Raw genomic sequence first — 20,632 nt, forward strand, 5'->3', positions numbered from 1 at the left:
AATTTATGGATGCTCCTCAGACGTGGAACTTAAAAGTGACGTGTTTAGCCGTAAAAATAAGTGATATTTCTTCCAAGGAATTCCCGTGTTCATCGGCTAAATATAAAGTATACTCTATTTGTTTGCCAAAGAGAACTTGATTTATCACCATTGAATAGCAAATATCTGATCGAATGCAGAAGGAATTTCATTATTTTATATCACAGTTTCAAATGTGTCCAAATAAATCTTATCGTGGCGGACAAGGGAAGAAGTCACTCCTATTTTGATTTGTGTTTTATTCAATACTAGACCAACAAATCTGTTTTATGACGGGAAATCAATCCACTACAAATGTTTGGCCTCGTTCACAATAATTTGCCGCCATGATTATCTATTGAATTTCCAGCGGCAAGTTGGCAAATATTAATAATCCGCCGCGTTGTACCGCTTATGCAATGAGCCGTGCCAATTACAGATTTCTTTGCGATTGCCCGCCCATCGAGGCGTAAGTAATGTAGGGGGCGCTGAAAAATTCGATACCCGAATGGATCATTAAAATCTGAAATTTTCTGCACATTAAACCGGCCACGAGATACTGTATCTGATACATATCAGTTTCACCCCAGGACACGGACACTCTGCACCCCAGGTGCAGAGTGATATCGTCTCGGACGAAGCTTGTGTCTTGAACCCTTTCGTCGCATAAGGCAACATAATTCGCTTCCGTTTGCCAATCCAAACAAAAAAAGCACAAGACAGAAAGGCATGCGGATAAGTGCACTGCGAAAAATTTTTAAACTCCAACAAAAATGAAAGAAACGATTAAGAAGAACAGAGCAATGAAACGTTGTAGTAGGGTAATAAGAATCACAAACTTCAAAATCTTAAATTTAAAACAAAAATGACTTAAAATCTTAATTAAGTGCTTTTGTTATTATACTACTGTGCTTTTACTGCATTTTACATTTTCAGTTTTATAAAAATTTAAATTTAAATTTAATGTAACCTTTATAACACCACAAATTTATTTTAATTTAATTTAATTTTATACAACTAAATATTTATTTGGAGTATTATTTATAATTTTATAACAACAACTGTCTACAGTACAACAAATTTGATGGATATTTTAATGATTGGATTTTTTTTTTTAGAAAAAAGTACACTTTGAAAGCTGCACATATAATTGGATTTCTTTGGGGCATGAACAAGGGATACAAAAACATTTTGAAATAAGGATGAAAAAGGATAATAATTTTGAAACAGATGTTTTTTTCAGTTGCATGTATTGCTGTTTAAGTGTAGTCGAAGTAGCAGTGAGGGTTGACAGTCCTTCGACAGCTTCCTTTTGTGGTTCCCCGCAATGTCTTAGCCCCTCGGCCCTGCGTTTGTGTGTCAGTTGCCAGTTTCGCGTCTTTCCGCTTCCGTTTTGCACGACCCGAAGCGACCCCATAAATCCGCTCACTGTTTGTCTTAGATCGTCCCACTCCCATTTTCCATTTCCCCCTGCCTATTTCCCTCTTTCAGCCAACTGCCCTCCGTCGTGGCTTTTCCTCGTCGCCAGTTATCCTACACATATTTATTTTCCTTTTAAATGTGTTTTTTTGTTGATTTTATTGCATCGCTCTGGCAGTTCAATGAACGCATTTGCCGGCGCCATTTGCCAAGTCATCCCCAGCCCCACCCCCTTTTTTTTCTACAAATCCCCTGCTTCACCCAAAAAAAAGACCCCCTCCTTGGCACGTTGTTATTCTTAAATTTCAAATATTCCAACATATTACATTCTCATACTCGTTGGAGGCACGCAAACATTTTGGCGTACATTTCCGCAGGAAAATGGCAGCCGAAATGCCAAAAGGCCAGCGGACCAGGTGGTGAAAGTGGGTGGGTGGAGCAGGTGGGTGGGCTGTTTTGGGGGTGTGGCGACCTTTTGCAGCATGTTCATGCCGTTTGACATGCAACTTGGGGCGCAGTAGGGTCGCGGCTAAGGGAGAGCTCCGGCTAGACTCATTACGCAAAAGGGGGCGATTTTTTGTGGCAACTAACAGTGTCACAATTTGATGGCCCAAAGAACTTAAATTTCAAAGATATATCTTTAAATTATATATTGTTTTAAGATGTTCGTATTGGCAGATACAAGTTTTGTAGAGTCTTATAGGTCAAAACTTTTAATATGAAAGGTATTCTTAGTTCCTTTTCAGTTTAGTAATTGTTTAATATTATAGTATACGTATAAAAATACCTATTTTTGATTAAAAGAAATTCGAAATTTATTTTCTCTCTTTACTTTTTCTAAAGACCTTATTGTTACCTTTTTTGTAATATTTAATACGTATTTTTATATTCGAAATAATATTATAAATCTGATTACACAATTACTTTTGTGGCTAGAGACTTAAGTTCACCAAAAATGTACTTAACCATCATTTTATTACCTTTAATCAATTTTGAATCTATTACATTTTGTATCCGAATTCAAAAACTAACCCACTGTAACGACCACCCAATTTTCCCCTTTCACCGGACGACTGGTCCATTATGTTATTACATTTACTACAATAACCAAATTACAGGTCTGTCGAGGGGCAGGCACTTCCGTTCTATTGATTACATTTGCATTTTGATTAACAAACGATTCGACCCCTGCCCCATCGACATTTGGATGTGATCCCCACTCCCCAGTCCAGCGTTATTCGTATTAACTGGCCTGTGGCAAGTGTTTAGATTTGCTTTAATCACCTTTATTACTTGTCAAACACGATTCGCCCGCAGGCCACATTTTCCGCACTGGCAGGTTGATATTTTGTTGGCTTTGCGGTTTTTTGTTTACATGTTTGGGAACAGCAGCAAATGTGTGTAAAACTCAATACGCTTTTGGCTTTTGCGGTCGGCCCCAAAAACAAACTCGATACAAGCGGACGACGACACGTGCCCGAAAACCGAAAACTGAAAACCGAAAACCGAAAACCGAAAAAAAGGAAACCACAAGATCCTGTCCAGATATATGGGCATGGTCGTAAACCAATCTGGAAGGGAATCAATTAAAGCTCATTAGCCTGGCGCAGAAACCGAAAATAGCCAGGTTACCCGGCCGATAAGGTAGCTGTCCGCCCCGTCGAATATACGGGTAATATACGATCCGATAGCAAAGTCCGCCGTAGAAAGGCGAGCGGATGCCACTGGAGACGATCCGATAGAGCCGGTGTCAAGGAGTCTTTAACGAGGAATTTCGCTGCGATTTATTTACGATTTATTTTGATTTCGCTATTCGGGGCAATCTTTATGAGGCTTTCCACTATGCGCACCATAAATCTCCGCCAGCTGTGGCGCTCTAATGCCAGATTCGCACGTCATCCCGATTTGTCCCAGTCGTCCTCAATTGACTGATAAGACCAGCAAATAGTGCCCAGTCATCTAAAAGTGCTTTAAAGGGAATCACAAAGTTCGATTTATGTATGCTACTCAGGTCATTCAATTTGGGTAATACTATACAACGTTTTTTAAGAGAAGTAAGGTACTTAACGATTTAAACTTTTGTTTTACCTTTAATCGCATTCAAAAGAAATGTTATATTCTAAAAAAAAATGGGTTTATAAAACCAAAATAAATAGTCAAACTAGAGCAATTCCAATTTCCAGGTAGAGAATAATGAGAAAGTACCCTTGAAGGCAATATAATTATTTCTTATAACTGAAAAGCATTCCCCATTTGAAGGTTATCCACTCGATCAATCTCGTTGAGCCTTCCGACAAAGAAAAACTTTCACCTGTGCCAACTGTCAAAGATTTCCTTATAACTTTTGGCCACACGATACCCCGAAGCGTGACTCATTTCCCAGGCATTTTCGCAGGTGAAAACCTGGCCAAATGGAGGCTCGCCAAAAGCCAAATGGCCAAGTAGCGCGTGGGCCCAGATTTTAATCGTAATCAGTCATTGTTATTGATTGGGTGCTACCCATACCCCACCATCCACCACCCATCGCAAGGCCGCGATGATTGACAGTAAATAGCGGCGCTTAGTGTGCGAGTGAGAGGGGCAGCTGTGCGAGGGAGAGGGCGATTAGGGAGCTAGCTGGTCAGCAGTTGGCCACAAAGTTCAAGTGGGTCCAAAGCGTGGCTGCCAACTCGTTCCACCGCCGCATGGGGCTGTCAACGCGATAATCAACTGCAAATAGTAATGTTTTATATACTGAGTTTTAAAAAACATTTGTTGAGTTTGTCCGGGCAACAGCATTTCCGGCTGTATACTTATTAGCATAATTAAAATTAAATTAAATTAAAAATAATAAAACAATAAAAAAGAACTTAACATAAATGGAAATATATTTATTCTTACTAGATTAGCAAAGTTAAAAAAATACCTATTATGATAGAGACATATGTTTGTTATTGGAGAGTGATGTTGCTGAAATAAAATACAACATTTTAATTCTAATTCATAAATGTGTGATAATAAAACTATTTTTCATGGATTTGTATTGACAAATAAAGCTCAAATATTTCTGATGGACCCAAATTAAGTTCATAGTTTCAATTCTGCTCCAAATGTAATGACAAATTTTTGTGTTTAGTATTTGTTCCTATTTTAATATTAATTTCAGGTGATAATAATCATGAAACCATCCCATAACGGTAAACATCTGATACATCTTATTTCACCAGTGTATTTGTGTCTTCGTTGAATTAATCAAATCTCTCTCAAAATGGAGAAATCAACCGAAACGTAACAAAACAATTTGTTTGCCAAAATGGCAAATTAAATTGTTAAGTTTATTGAACGGCGTAGTCGGTTGTCACGCCGATGTCAAAAAGGCCAAACGGTAAACGTCGAGGCAGCCGAAACCAAAAACAAAAAAAAATCCAATGTTGGCAATGGGTTTTGGCCAAAACAGCAGCGCGGCTCACTGGAAGCCATTAAGCAGACAATAAGCTGCGTCTTTTTAAATGCCTGTCTTTGGCAGGTTCTCGGCGACCGGCGCATGCAATTAAAGCCAAGCCGAGTAGTTGGCTAAATTGCTGAAGTGAAGTGACCACCCACGCCGCCGGCCGTCCAATCAGTTTGATGAGCGTTTTCGGCTGCCGTTGACGGCAAATGAGCAGCGCAAAAAATTAATTAGCTTTTTGCGGTATCCGCTTGATTGGCCAAGCCACCGACCAGCCCTGCGAAAAAAATTGCCAAAATAAAGATTGATTTGAGTTTGGGATTTGTTTTGGCAACAGTGTGACCTCAACGGGGTCATTGTTGGCCTCGTTAAATAAATGCAGCTATTGGGAAACGACCCTCCAAAATGTTTGTTATTGAAAATACTTTACCATCATCGTTTAAAACTAATGGCAAATGAAATAGAATGCATTCTTTTTATTATGCTCAGCAATTTTAACAATATAAAAAGCAATATGATAACTAAAAATATTACTAACTTTCCAAATTTTTTTCATTAAAAAACATTACAAACATCGCTTAAAAATAATTATTAATAGCTCTGAATACATGCTCTTTATTCTGCTTAATAGTTAAAATTATATAAGAAATAATGTGATAACTACAAATACTAAGATATTTAATCAAGTGTTATTTAAAACGTTTTAGTACTCAATAGAGAGCGCAAAAAAATTCCAATCACTATCTATACCTCTTAAAAAGGTCCAAGCTGTAATCTTACAAAAAATTTCCCTTTAAAAATATTTCAAGATCTCAACTTCACATAAAATCGATTAATTGACTTTTTCGAGGAGGTGCAAAAAACATCACAGCCATCTTGATGACAGCCACGTCTAAGAACTTTTATTTCACTAATAAATAACCCTCGTCCATCACTTGACAACTTAACTTAACATATTTCGAGTTGTTTGTAAGCGAATCTAATCGGTGGCAATCTGCGAGGCACATTCCTTGTGACGTCACAGCGATAGCAATCCGGCAATCTGTTTGTGGGCCCGTGACTTTGGCCAATATTTTCACAAAACTTAACCCGACTTTCTTACGCGTAATATAGGAGCTGCTGTACGCTTCATGGCAGTTGGCAACAGTGCCGATAACTGGGTCGCAAAAAAAGTGAAAAGTAATTGTTTACGAGCTTATTGGAGGTCTAAGGCTTTGGAGAGGTCCCATCGAAAATGGTAACTGAGTCACGGGAGTGATGAAATCGGGGAACCGATTAATTCAGGAAACAACCTTTGGACCGAACAAAAGATATCACCTCGTTGAAGGGGAAGCCAACACAACTTAATCCCACTTAAGGTTTCTGTTAATTTCGCTTAACATTTGAAAAGTATAATTATCTTTTGAGTACTGACCGCTTTGGGGGAAATTAAAATGTCATTTTGGTCTGCTGTTTGAAAACAGAATGCGCAGAAGTAATCCTGATGGGTTGACCACATGCTAACTTTATGTGTGGCACTGCAAAGTACCAATCCTAATTTAATCTAAGATCCATGTACATCATTAAATGTAAGCCCTATTCAATGGGTTTCTGTGTTTCTTAATTAAGAATTCATTTGGAAATGAAAACGAAACTGGCCTTCGTTGAATTTTAATAGTTTTTGTAATCCCTCCAATTTTATTTGTTCTTTAAGTTGGGATCGAAGCGAGAATATATTCAACCCTTTCTACACCTAGAGAAAAACCACATAGTAAAATTAAACACTAAAATATTTGAATATAACATTGTTTTTCTACATATAAACTTACTTAAAATAAACTGAGAACATGAAAATGTAATTATTAACATATTTAATTGGTTTATCCAATTGAAAAAGTGTAGACTAAATGTTTTTTTAAACTAAGTTTTTTCATACTTTCGAGTCAAAAACAACAAGCTTCGGTGCTTAATCAGTACCGAAAATAATTAAATCAAAATGAATATAATTGAATTTACCTTGATTTTTTCCTGGGTGTACTTTTGAAATATTATCAGTATAAAATGAATATACTTCCTAGGTTTCGACCACTATTCAAACTATCCGAAATAATCCTTTTAAGCCGGCTAATTGTTTGCTATTTCACACCCCTCTAATCAACAGCCAATCTATCTGGCTGTCATACACCTAATTTCGCCCGACTTTAATGAGCTTAAAGTGCCACCCAGTGGGGCAATCCAATCCAATCCAATCCAGTCCAATCGAATCCAATTCGATTCAATCCGTGTCTGTGCCAAAGTGCGTCAGCAATCAACTGGCAAGCCAAGTGGCTGTCATTGGTCGTCATCGGCAGGCGTCTGAAATCAGAAATCAGGCTTCCACATCGAACATCGATTCTGACAATGGCCCATTATCATGGGCGGATTACAAGGATGGCAAAGAAGGCAACAAAAGAGCGAGGAGTGGACTGCTCACGGTGCACAAATCGCCATTGTCTCGTTAAACAAAGGGAATCGCAAGGAGCAGAGGCACTTCCCCATCCACACCCACATCCATGTTCATGTCCATGTCCATGTCCATGTCCATGCCCATGTCCACGTCCAAGTCCATGAATCGAATGTCAGTGGACCGCGCGCCCTCCTTGTATTCCGCATCCTGTCCGGGAGCCATTGTCAATCAATGTTCAATCAACTGCTGCATTTTTGGCAACTTCCGTTGGGAGAAGTAGAGTAATGCCACCCAATTGACATACTTATAATGCACTTGGAAAAAAAGGTGTAGTGTAAGAATAAATTAAAGACAAAACTAATATTATGAATATGAATAGAATACAGATTTAAGATATTGCTTTTGAAAAATATAAAGAAAATATGTACAAAACTAAAAAGATTTTTGGAAAAGGCTAAAAATAAAACTTTTAAGAAAAGTCTAAAAAATGTAATTATAAAATATACCTTCATAACTTTAAAACGTTTTCAGGAACGAATACATTAAAAATGTTGCCTTAAATAATGTAATATACTTTAACTTAAAATAGGTTTGAAATTGCAATATTTTACAAAAAATTTGTGATCCAAGGAAATATGATTTATATTGGGTCAATCAGAAAGCATTTATTTAAGCCAGTAGACTTAATAACATTTTTCTTATAAATGGTAATTATAAGTGAGGGTGATTTATTAGTATAAATCTACCATTAACCATTAATTTGGTTTTTTTTATTTGTTTTTTCTTTTTTAATGTCGAAATTTTACTTATAATTTAATTTTTTCCGAGTGTCCTGCTAACGGATGTCGCATGCGGGTTCTCATTCTGTTGCTTTATTGTGACCCTAATCGCTTTAAATTGTGATACACTTAGGGGTGGTTCCGCTTTATTGCGTGGGTGTTAACCGTTTTATGGCCAGCCGGAACTATTGCCATTCCCGTGATTGTGATTGAGATTGAGCTAGAGCTGGAACTGGAGCTGGAGCTGGAGTCCATTAGGCGAGTAGCTCGCCCAGGAAACAGATTCCGGCGAGGGCGTGTCCGCCGCCCAAGACCATGGCAGCCATCACAATATCCTCGAGTCGCAGCGGTTCGATAGTTTCAGTTCGGGTGGGTAGGAAGTGCAGGAAGCCAGCTCTAACGGCCAATTCGTGGACATCCTGCACCAATTTGTTTTGCAAGCCAGTCTCGAACAAACGCTGTACATGATGATTGTAGTATTTTTCCAATACCCAATTCTGTTTGATAACCTGAACGGCCCAAGTGTGACCCACGGGATTGGGAAGCTTCTTCATTCGGCGTCTTCTCAGGAATTTCTGTTGATATAAATAGAAGTCCATTCTATCCTCCGAGTCCACATAGGCATAGTTTGGATCCAAGCCATCTCTTCTCTGCTTATGCAGGGATTCTTCGACCAGAAGAAATCTCTCCCTTAACTCCTCTGAACTTCCATAAACGGAATTCGGTTTGATATTGTGCGTTTGCAGCAGTATATTCACATTGGCTGCTTTTAAATCAGCCAAGTTTTCCAGAGGTCTCTGATACAGTTTCGTGGTCAGCATCATGGAGAGAAGGGCCACATATAAATTCGACAAAATGAAGCCTATGGCAAAGAGCAACAGCAGCAACATCAATTTGGAGCCACTCGAACACTGCGGCAAAGACAATTCGCGGGTCAACAGAGTTTGCAGGGCCAGCAGGAGATACTGACCCACATCCCAGTTTTTGAAATGCCAGCGATGGAGCAAAGAACCCATTGTCGTTATATAGACCACTATCATACCAGTGCCGATCCAGACGTAAAGGTCAAAGGGCCTAAAAAAGTAGTAGAACTTCTCGATGGGATTGCCAAAGGGTGCCATTATAGCCACACGATTCAAGCGAACTGGCTGACTGGTGGCATATTGGTAGGTTTTTATAAAAATACTCCCACATGCATCGGTTTTATTGTCGTTAACCGTCTGCAAGCATTCTTCGGTAGAATAGCGTCGAAGTCCTGGAAAAGGAACCGCTTGAAAAGTCGCATTCAGATGATCGGCAAATATTTTCAAAATATTTATTATACTGCCTTTGTAGCGATTTGGTGAATTAGGTGGTTCCTCTTCATCCACAAAGCAATGCGGTGGATCGTTGGTCACCAAAACACGCGTGGGGTAACCCATTAAATTCTGCTTCTTTCTATTCTTCACATACCCTTTAATATCTGTCGGGTTTATCTCCAAGTGGGGAAAAGGTTTAATTGACCAAAGTTGTTCTTGAGAATTATGAATTAACAAATAGGGAAAGCCTGCATCCCAGTAAGCTTTTCCGATTTCCATATAACTGGTTTCCTCTTTCGTACCTGTATCTATAAGCATTATATCATTGTATTGTCTGTCTGTGAAATAGGACCTTATCACCTCCACTGTTTTGAGATTAAAATCTAAATCCTTTTCCAATTTTATTATAACAAGCACTGGTTCGTCGTGTTGGTTTTTTAGTTCTTCACTTATATTCCGTAAAACTAACAATTTTGGCTGGTTGGTATTTAAATTTAGTCCTTCAAAAGTTTCCATCGTATAGCCGAAATAAATATGTGTTTTTATATTCAGCTCCACAGTCAATTGCTTGATGATTGTATCAGGATTAGGCAAAACTAATCTCAGAAAAATGATAATAAGAATAATTCTAAGTAGCGACATCTTGGACAGCTTGTAAAAGAATGAATCTTCTTTGTAAGGGAGCTACGAAAGTAAGCTCCGTTAGTTAATTAAATTAGGTTAACTAATTAGTTGGTTAAACTCGTTATGCGCCATTAATTACGGACTTCGGAAGGGTCAAAAATACGTAATTAAAATTGATTTGAGTCAATAATCAAAAATTATTTAAGTGCCGATGTAAAAAAAAAGTATAAGAAGGGAAAAAAATCTATAAAGAAAATTTAAAGAAAACATATTCTCAATTTTTTGTTGAGGAAGTGATTATGAATGACTTTTGTTATATTAACATATTACTATAAAAAGAAGGGCAAATTTATCATTAAGAAGCAATTAAAGCAAAAAATCTGTTTGAGCTACTATAATTTAATATAGTAAGATTAATAATTCGGCTAACAGAAAATTTTTCTAATTCAAAACCAATTTTCTTTAAACGAGTTCTGCGAGTCAAGCAGTTAACAGCGCTTGAAGCTGCCAACAACATCCCCATAACAGCGGGCACTGCTTTAACAGCTCGAACCGCGGCCAACAGGTTCGAGCGGCAACAGCTGTTGGCTAACATTGCGTGTTGCACGCTGCTCTCTGCAGCGATATCGCATGCAATAATTATTGCATTGCAGCAGCAATGGCCGCGCTCACACACACACATGCAAAGACTTTCACGCAGAGCAACAACAAATGCGCAAGTTTTGAAAGTGTTGTTGGTGTTGGTATTGCCGACGTTGCCGCTGCGCCAACTAATGTTGCTGGTTGCGCTGATGTTGCTGTTGCTGTTGCTGCTGCTTATGTTGCTGCTGCTGTTGCCGTTTGCTGTTGCTGCTGCTGCTTGTGTGGAAAGGAAGAAAAACACAAAGCCAAAAAATGTCGCACGTTTCGCTTCGGTTTAGTCTCGATAATTCAATCGCCCTGCCAAGACGTCCAACGTCTCGCTGCCGTAACGCCCAAGTTTTCAAGCCAAACGTCCCCAGCATTACGCGATTTATACAACTCCGAATTAAAAAAAAATCGACGTGCCCCCACAACAAATACACATATATTATAATTTTATTATTATTATTTGCATCTACAAACGGAAGTTCATCGCGTGTGTGCCAAAATTCGCGAGTGAGCACGTGTGTGTGTGTGTCCGTTGGCCAGAAATGAGTTTCGATTTCATTTCGTTTTGAACGTTATAATTATCCCAGAATATTGCCAATAGCTATCGGTCAAGTGGGGCACGATTACATGGGGATTACAACGCCGAAACTGCCCAATGTCAGCCACATCAATTAACCAGCACGTTATCACCCAGCGACTGCGCCACCTCTGAATTTTAGTTTACTGCTCAGTGCCGGCAGTAAATGGGTTAAAATTATGTACATTAATCGCCGAATGAATGTCGAATCAGTTAGAGAGACTGCTGTTTTTTATTGTGAGTATAAGTGTTGCCAATGATCGATGGCTCGGCCAAGTGAAGGTGAAGTGGTATTATAGATTATGTTTGGAATGGGTTCCGAAAACTTTTTTTTATCAAAGCAGAGCATAACGCACGTTTTTCCGAAAGAGGTTGCTTTTTAATTTTAATAATTTGTTTGAAAAAAAGGGTTGAAAGGACACATTTGGTGAAAGTTTTTGAAGCGAATTATTATGATATAGGTTATTAAAAACAGGCTCTAAAAACTATGCCTCAAATTTAATTATAAACTAATTATGAAGTAGTCTGTTTGCCCATGTGTTTGCCTAAACAGTTTCCCTACCACACAATGCTAATTTAGATTTTATATATTTAGAGTTATTAAACTCGATTTATTAAAAATATAGTTCAGCACATTTAAAAAATTCGAAAAAAAATACTAGACTAAGCAAACCTTTATCTTTTAATGGCTTTCCTTTAACTAACCAACTCTTCAAAACTAAATTGATTGGCGCCATTGCGACATGGGGGAAGACCCTTAACTTTACAGCGCCACTGGCCCTCGTGTTTGCCACTCGAATGGCAATACCCTCGAAACACATAAAACAATAACTATCAAGGCCTCTCGAGAAAAATCGCAGCCTCAATCGCGACTATCGGGGCGCAAATTAGTTACAAGTTCCAAAGAACTGGCGAGCCAAATACTTCCTCAATACAAAACTTAAACCCACGAAACTCCCCCACTAAAATAAGACCCTCTAGTTGGTAGCTTCGAAATCTTATCAAGGCGCACGCTTTGTAATGCTATCGAGCACTTCCTCGGCTCGAATTTATGCCCGAGGTAACCTCGTTTCGATCCCCCGTAACCAATGTGCATGCTTCATTTTCCCAAGCAATGCTGCACAGGGAGAAATTAATCAGTATTTCTAATATTTGCATATTTAAATAGATTTTAAAGAGACATTTTCTTAATCTCACTTGTATATTTATAACTCGCCAAGCAAATTCAATCCAAAACATTATTTACCTATTAAGACAATACAATTTACATCTCGAATTGCCTAGTTTTTCCCAGTGCAGCTGAAGATACTCAGGGTGGGTGGCAAAAGAGAGGGGGTGTAGGCGGTTGAGGACCCAAGTTAAGTGAAGTGGTAGAAAAAGCCAAGGCCTGCGGGGTTTTTGAGCGGCTAGGGGCAGCCAAACGCATTATTTTGTAATTATCGACAGAGTTCTAATAAATAAAGCGTAGCAAGGCCCCACACAAAAAAGTGTGGTTATTTTTTTTTCTGGGTTGATGAAATTATGAATGGTGATAAGGTGTGGCATGTGTGAGAGAAGAAAAGAGGTAGAGATACTGAAGAAATGGTTGTACCTTCTACTCATTCAGATTTTACCCGCAAAACAAAATAAAACCAAATAAATCCTTCCAAGTTTTAACCTTAAAATAACTGAAGATAGGGAAAACTGGAGTAAACAAGACGTAACCCATCTATAAAGATACAATGGCATTCCAACCTTTATTATTTCCTGTACAGATAGTTGGACCCATAAATCCTGAAATAAATCTTATAAATTTGCAATAAACGGCGACGCAATAATTATCGAAATTACATGCCCAAAGTCCTCTTTACATTACCGTAAGCCCAGAAGCACCTGACTTCCATATATCGCAGGTAGATCTGGGTCCGATTTGATTTACAACCTGACCTGGCACAATAACACACACACCATTCAAAGGGGGAAAAGGGCAAAGGGGGGTAAACACAAGCGCCGCCCGCTTGGCGAAACAATAAATTCATTAAATCAAAGGCGCGATTATTAATGAATGTAATAAAATACCAAAGAGACAACTAATCAAACATGATAAATTACCCAACAAAGGGGCTTTTTCGGGGGGTAGAAGGCAAAGGAATGAAAGGTAAAGGCTACCGACATACGCCCCTTCATGAGCGTAGAAAAAAGGGGGGCCAAGGGGGCTCTCTGAGATGGCAATAGAGGAACAGGCAAACAAACAACATGAAATACTTTTGTGCTTTGTTTGCACTGTGCCGAGGGTATCAAAGTATTTGTCGTGACAACGTGTAAACATTGGTATGCAATTTAGGTTTGATATTTTGTAGTTGGTCCCTTTCTGCTGTTCGTATCTAATAGATACAATTATTGATGGCCCGGTTAGCAGATAGCAAAACGATAAGGTGGCCACAACAAATGGGAGAGCAAAAATTGAGAAAACAATAAAGCCACATACTGGGAAAAATTTATTGGTAAACATTTAACTATTATATTACAATAAAAAAGGTCAACAAAGGATTGATATTGTTTTAAATAAGTGTTTAAATTTCTAACAACTCGAGCACTTGCTGAGCATTAAAGAATATGCCATATCTATATATGATTTAATAACCTATAGCCGTATTTATTATATATCGTTTTCAGATTAATCATGCAAACTATCAGTGGTCAATTATCTCAAACGCTTTGTTATTTTATGATTTAAATATATATTTACAGATATTTTGATTAGCCTGTTATCTCCTTTTCCAGGTGGTGATTTCAGGTGCATTATGTACAGTAGAAGATTACGTAATAATGTCACAGTGTGCACACAACAAAGCCATACACCTAGCTGCGGAAGGAACAGTCTCAGTGACAGACACTTCACAGATACGTAAGTATTCCAATAAATTTACTACTTAACCCCCTCGTGGCCCTAACACCTCAAGTGCCCCCACCCCCCAACTGTATGTCTCCTGTTCGGATGTGTTCTTTTGTTTATTGACACGTCTGCAGGAAATGCCTTCACATTGCCATCTAATTTACAAATTTCTACTCTTACATTTCTTTTTTTATTGTGTTGTGCCCTCCAAACCTTTCACAAAAATATATATATCCCGAAGAACCGAAAATATTTCAACAATTTACAGTAGTTTGTAGCTGCTGTTTTGTTTGCTTTCGATTTCCATGACAATGGGTTTTGGGAAAAGGAAGGGGGGCATTCCACTTGACTTGTCCAAATGTCGGTAACAACAATAACAGAAAGTGCTACAATTGTTGAATATTTTTCCGCTTGGGTTATTAATAATGTTGCCAACTGTCATTCAAACGCGTGACGAAAGCTACTTGAGATGCGGTAACAGAGGATGGAATGCAAATGATGCTGGAAAGATATTATTGTGGGGTTTTCTTATGTCTTTACTTATTTTTTCATTTTCTATAATTTATTCCAATGTTTATGGTCTGTAAAAAGTTTTAGCTGGTAAATTCTTGGTTCAGAAGGTTTATTTTTTTTTTTTATTTGTAAAGATAATAGTTCCTTGCCGCAGAATATCTTACTGTAATGATATATTTACATATTGTAGATTAAACGCAGCTATTAAGCAAGTTATATTTCCAAGCAAGCACAAACATTGTCCTACCACTTTGCATCTGAAAGATACACTTCCATTTGCAATATTTTTGTGGGAAACCTACATAAAATGTGTTATTTATTGCAAAAACTGGCCAGAAAAAACCTCACACCAAGAAAATCATAAAATTTGCTACGCTTTGGGTCAACTTTCACTCGACGCAACACCAACCTTTTTTTTGGCTTCGACCATGGCCAATTAGAGCCGCTGCAGCTGCTGCCTGAAACGGCAAAGAAAAGAGATACAAGGACCAGCACGAGCTACACAGCCTGACACAGCAGGGTAAATGGAAAAGAAAGACAGGACAATGGAGGTTTCACAAGAAGCGGGTAAAATGCTGGAAAATGCAGTAACAACAGGTGCAAAACTATTTGTATTTTGTTGCGAGTGCGCGTGAAAATTTCCAGCTGGCCTGGGACACCGGGACACAACCACTTAAGGACTAATGTGCGAAAAGTTCCTTTGTCAATTTGCACGCCCTCTCACCAGCCGACCCTGAAAACTTCATTCATTTGCATGGCTAAGCTCAGGTAGTCGGGGATTATCCCTAGTCCTTGCCAAATCCAAGCTGAGGGCTTATCCCACTTGTTTGTCTGGCTGGGAATTTCCCCCATTTTCCCATTTTCAGCGGTCAGCCGAATCCCCTGGTTAGCTGGAAAATCACAGAAATAAACGAAGGGATGACTGCTAATGAATCCTGACATCTCAATCAATTTTGGGGGGGTAGCGAAACGAAAGGGAGGTGGCACTTTCACCACCCCAAAAAGAATAAAAACACACACACACAACGACCACAACAACGTTTTCCCATTTTCCAAAACAGAAGCGGGCCACACGTCAATAAATCACACGATTTAATTTCAGACCAACAGAAGGCGAAAATTGTTGAGGTGGCTTGTGTGGATTGGGATGTGTGGCATGGATTCTTGTGGTTTTTCTAGGACCACAACTGCATCTAGGGACCGGGGCCATAAAACATTTTATAGCTCATCATGGGCGGTCATAAATTTGAGAACGCAATCAGTTCTGGCTCCCCTATATAGTCGGGTATTGATCGTGTAGCTATAGCAATATTTTCAGGGCGTTGCCCAATCAACACCTAACCCTTACCCTTGCCCACGGGTTGCATGTAACAAGTAACGAAACCGTTAATTTCTTGATCAAATTAATCCCTGGCGGCCCTTTTTTGGACTCGGACTCCGGACTCCTCTCCATATTTCATATTCCATGTGAGTCGAAGTTTGGCCCCTTGTTTGCCTGGCAGTTCATTAAAAATGTTTAGCATTGTTCAGCATCGTTGAAGGCAGCAGCGCCAGCGATCAATCAAATTCTTTGGGGATCCTATACCTACGATTACCTAAATGTCTTCATAATGGGTGCGAGATGGTCAGAAATGTATCTTTGAAGCGTACTTTATTACGGGGGTTCTCTAAGCGTTTTCCATATTGTTACAATATGTAAATTGATTTGAAGTACATAGATGAAGAACCAAAAAGACAATACCTATAAAACTTATTGTTGGAAAAAAGGAACACATTTGTTTTAACCTTACTTATACTTAGTTAACAAACTTATATTTTCTTTAGACATTTGCCTTTCAATTTATTTATAATCTAAATTATTAAACGATTAAATTGGTTCGCAATGTGAAAATAATATTACAATGGATAATTAAATTAAACTCTTAATCCAACTGACATTTTAATAAGATTTTATCTTTCTCTTCTACGTATTCTAAACCAATTGTGTCTCTATATAAACCATGTCCATTCATCTTCTTTAGTGTTTGAGTAACCTTTACCAAAACCTGTCTTAAACAAATTTGTAAATCCTTTTCCACCTACCTTTCTCTGTGCCGAGCAAACTTTAACCCTCTACAGCCCGGCTTACTTTCTGTGACCCGATCACACACAACTTGTTCCCAAGGAAAATCCCTCAATGACTTTGCCGCCTGGCCCTGAGCCCAGAGAACTCGGAGCCGCGACGAGACCCAGACAGACGAAGAGGTGCTAATAATGTGGGAAATATTTAGCACCATCATTACAAACATCATTAAAATATAAATAGATGTGTTTAACAACATGAACACCCAAAAGGGAAAACCAAGGAAAAAGAGCGGCCGAAAAGATGGAACAGAAAGTTTGACTTGGTCGAAAAGGAAATCATGGCCCGAAAGAAATTCCGAGAAATAGCACATGGTGTCTTTTTGGGGGGTATACACCAGGGTAGGGTATGGGTATAGTCATTGAACCTCTATAGCCTCTACACTTTGTCCGATATCGCAGATTCATCAATTAACGCCCCGTGCGAGGGAGACGGGCGATCGGGGACAGAAAGAGACAGGGAGCCCCTTCATTTCGGTCCAAGACGTCAGCAAATAAATGCATTTCCGTTGGCCGGCACAAACAAATTTCCAAGAGACGCCGACGAAGCTAAAGAAAATGTTGTGTTGAAAAATTCCCAAACAGATTCGACTCGATATTCTTTTACCTACCGCGCGCCCAAAAAAAAAGAGGAAAACAAAATCTAAAAAGAAAAAAGGGGCTCAAACGGTTAAGAAAACATGGTCAACAACAAAGCCGAACAAGTGTACCGCTTGCCGATCGTCAGTTCGACAGTTTTTGGTCAATTGCTTCACTCAATCGTTCGCCAGTTTGGTTGGTTGGTTGGTTTGTTGGTTGGTTGGTTGGTTGGTTGATTTTCCTAAAAAAAAAGAAGAAAAAAGAGAGACATAGCAAGGGCCTGCATTGATTTCCACTTAACGCTTCAAAACTCAAGTGGCCAGTCCAGTCCAGTATATGTACCATGCACCAAGTTTACTGTTCAAGTAAATGCGCTTTCGTTCCTGGCTCTCTCTGTTTCAATATTATTGTTTCCCACAGTTGGTCAGAAAATATTTAAGCGCCAATTTGATGTAGTTTTTCTTGTCGTCCCCAGTAGTTTTTCCTCTTCATTTCAACCATTTACCATACCGTACCATACTATACCATTTCTTTCTGGCCCGGTCAAGTGTCTCCCCTTGAATTTGAATAACAATGCCGTTCGGCTCGTCTTCAAAGCTGGCTTTCTTTATTTTCCGAATTCTCCCCCCGAGACTATAGTTCGATTTTGGTAATGAGCGATTGGATCGTTTGATCTTCAGTTGGCAGCAAGGAGCCGGGCTGTCAGCAATTACGCACTTGACAAGGAAAATCGGGGCTCACAATGGAGCTGGAAGGAGCTGTTCAATAGGGGGCTAGTCAGTCGATCCCTTGGAAATCAAAAGTTCTTGGAATCTGTGATTGTCTAGCGTGGGAACAGAGCTGTGAGTATAGTGACATTGAATTTTAGAAGTTAGAGATATTCATATAAATCAAGAATGAATGGATCTGATGTGGGAAAAATCTCAATTTGTATAGAAGATTTGTAATAATCTGTTATATTTATTCAGTACCAAACATTTTTTTTAAACAATTCAAAATACGATCAATTTCAATTGAAAGACCCAAATTAAAGCTAGCTCTTCACAGCTAAAAATATAAATGACAATCGCTTTATCATCCCAAACCAACAACAAGGGTTGCTTTTTGCATAATCCTGGCCCTATCTTAATCCCTGTTCTAAATAAAACCCATCGAGCACTGTTTTTAAGGTAAACATGCAACCGAATCATGTTCTAATCAATAAAACCCACCACATGCCCCTTAGCAGCCCGATTATCTGTGAGATAATCGAGTCCAGACCCATCTCAGACTCATAACTATAGCACACTCCATGCCGCACACCGTTAAATTGTGCATTTTACGAGCCCAAATCCCAGAGCAAAGCCAGAACCGAAAAGCCATTAAAGAAATGCCGCGGATAAAACAAAACGCCGCCGATCAGCGATCAGCGATCGCTGTGCCATGATCAGTGGGGCAATAAATTCATCAAACAAATATCGCTAGGGCTGCTGATCGACATGAATATTAAAAACCACAAAACTATAATCAGGGCATTATGATCAGCGCCGATCGTCTGTGGGTCCAGGAAACATATCAATCTCTCTGAGCCACCGAGTTGTGGCCCTTTTTCCGTTCTTTTTTTTTTTGTGTGGTGCAGCCATTAACTGCCTGCAGACGACCTAATGGACAAGATCTTTCGTCACTCCCAAAAAAGGAATTTACCTTTTTGTGTTTGCTGCTCTGCCACAACGATCGATCGATAGATCGACCGACCTGATCTGCTGTCGCCGATGTGTGGTTGATCCCTAAATACCCTTTAAATTGAACTAATTCCCCCACACCGCATTTATCATCATTTATATCGGCGGAACTCTCCGCTTTTTTCCGGAGGAGTTAACCCTGGCCCTGAGTGCTGAGATATGCTATCTTTCGGGATGTGAAATGGAAAAGGAGGATCAGGCATCTGCTGTCAGGGAAAAGGGTCCAAAGGATGCTTGTTAGCCGGTTTTGATAGTCCTGATGAGTGAAAAACCAACCTACTTCTAAGCTCATAACTTTTCTTAAACATATCCGAATTTAAAAAAACCTTACCTTCCAATTTTTGATTGGTTTAAAGTTCTAAAATTTTTTTTTTTTTAATTTAAGATGGATTTTTTTTTTAAATTTTAATTTCTTTCCATTCCACTCAAAAAATGGCTTTGCAAAAAAGTAAATTAAAACCACACATTTTCTTACAGGTATCCGATTTCAAAATGTCATACTTTTAAAGGTTTAGAGTTTAAAATTCTGAAACTCTGCGTTTAAATTTGGATTCGTAATTTTGATCGAGTTTTTTGAAATTTTAATGATATAACCCCTTTCAATTTTTATAAAAAAAAACGTTGCAGAAAAGTGACCTAAAACCAACATATCTAAGATATATCTCGTCTTACAGATATCCTATTCTGAAAAGGCATACACAGTTATAACTAAAAATTATATAATTTTCATTTGATATTCTATATAAAACTACCTTGAAAAAAGGGAAAACCGAAAGCTCCAAGGACTGTCAAGCCTGTTGTTGTACAATTGAATTATTTTTGGAAACCCCCATTGGTTTACATGATTCGTAGCCATCCCTCAATCGATAATCTCGAGTGTCTGTTCAATTGATTTACCCTAATTTATTTTAAGCATTTCCCAGAACAAAATGTTCCGTGTCATTGGGCAGGAAATGTCGCAAGCTCTTGAAGCTTCGGGGCAAATAAATAAATTGTGGTCAAAGCCAAGAGACATCTGTCAGTTGATCATTGCGGCAGAACGGAAATGCATTCATTTGTCAGTTGGCTTGTGCCGGCCAAATAAATCAATTCACTTGGCCGCTTCGAAGGCGGCTCCTTCTTTCTTTGAAATTCTTTTTTCCCCAATATTATTACCCTGGCTGCCCTGCCACTTTCCAATTACGTAAAGTCTTTAAGGTAGGAGGTTTTCTGGTTTTCTCGATCGCGTGCAGCAATGCAAATTCAGACGGAATCGAATCGAGTCTCACTACCGTTTAATGAGCCTGTGATGGTAGTTGGTAGTGGCTCACTTTGCATGACTCAAACTCGAATTCAGAACTTCAAACGGCCGTGTTCCTCCGCTTTGTTTTTTTTTTTGGGCATGCAAATGGGCCTTTTAATCATAAAAAAAAACCTGTGTATTTTGGGCAGTTGTTAATGGCAGGAGGAGTTGGCTTGCGTGTCTTTTTTGCGGCACGCAATCCCCCAGAAAGCCCCACCCATCGCCTCGTCCATTTAATTCAAGTATCTGTTAGATGACAATGCGTGCCTGCCGACACCTTGCCAACAACATTTGTAGTGCTCGTAATTGTCGATTGCAGGGGGGAAATTGGCTTTCGATTGGCA

General features: G+C 38.9%; 2 protein-coding genes across 7 annotated transcripts in view; one reads left to right on the forward strand and one right to left on the reverse strand.

The window, feature by feature from the left end:
- LOC128254040 (uncharacterized protein DDB_G0271670) overlaps positions 1 to 20,632 on the forward strand; it is a 62,504-nt gene that overhangs the window by 27,678 nt on the left and 14,194 nt on the right. For 5 of the 6 annotated variants that reach the window (XM_052982814.1, XM_052982811.1, XM_052982812.1 and 2 more), the window contains one exon: positions 13,961 to 14,084. In XM_052982814.1, the coding sequence (XP_052838774.1) occupies positions 13,961 to 14,084 (124 nt within the window). Of the gene's footprint in view, positions 1 to 10,861; positions 11,435 to 13,960; positions 14,085 to 20,632 lie in introns of those variants that run through there. The other variant, XM_052982816.1, reaches the window with a different exon arrangement.
- Positions 8,323 to 10,008, reverse strand: LOC128254044 (uncharacterized). Its single transcript, XM_052982827.1, has one exon. The coding sequence runs from the start codon at positions 10,006 to 10,008 to the stop codon at positions 8,323 to 8,325; it is 1,686 nt and encodes a 561-aa protein (XP_052838787.1).

Source organism: Drosophila gunungcola (genome assembly GCF_025200985.1).
Source record: "Drosophila gunungcola strain Sukarami chromosome 2R unlocalized genomic scaffold, Dgunungcola_SK_2 000004F, whole genome shotgun sequence".
Classification (NCBI taxonomy): Eukaryota; Metazoa; Arthropoda; class Insecta; order Diptera; family Drosophilidae; genus Drosophila; species Drosophila gunungcola.

Coding starts and splice junctions, on each gene's coding strand:
- LOC128254044 (XM_052982827.1), bottom strand. CDS start 10,008: ATGTCGCTACTTAGAATTATTCTTATTATCATTTTTCTGAGATTAGTT.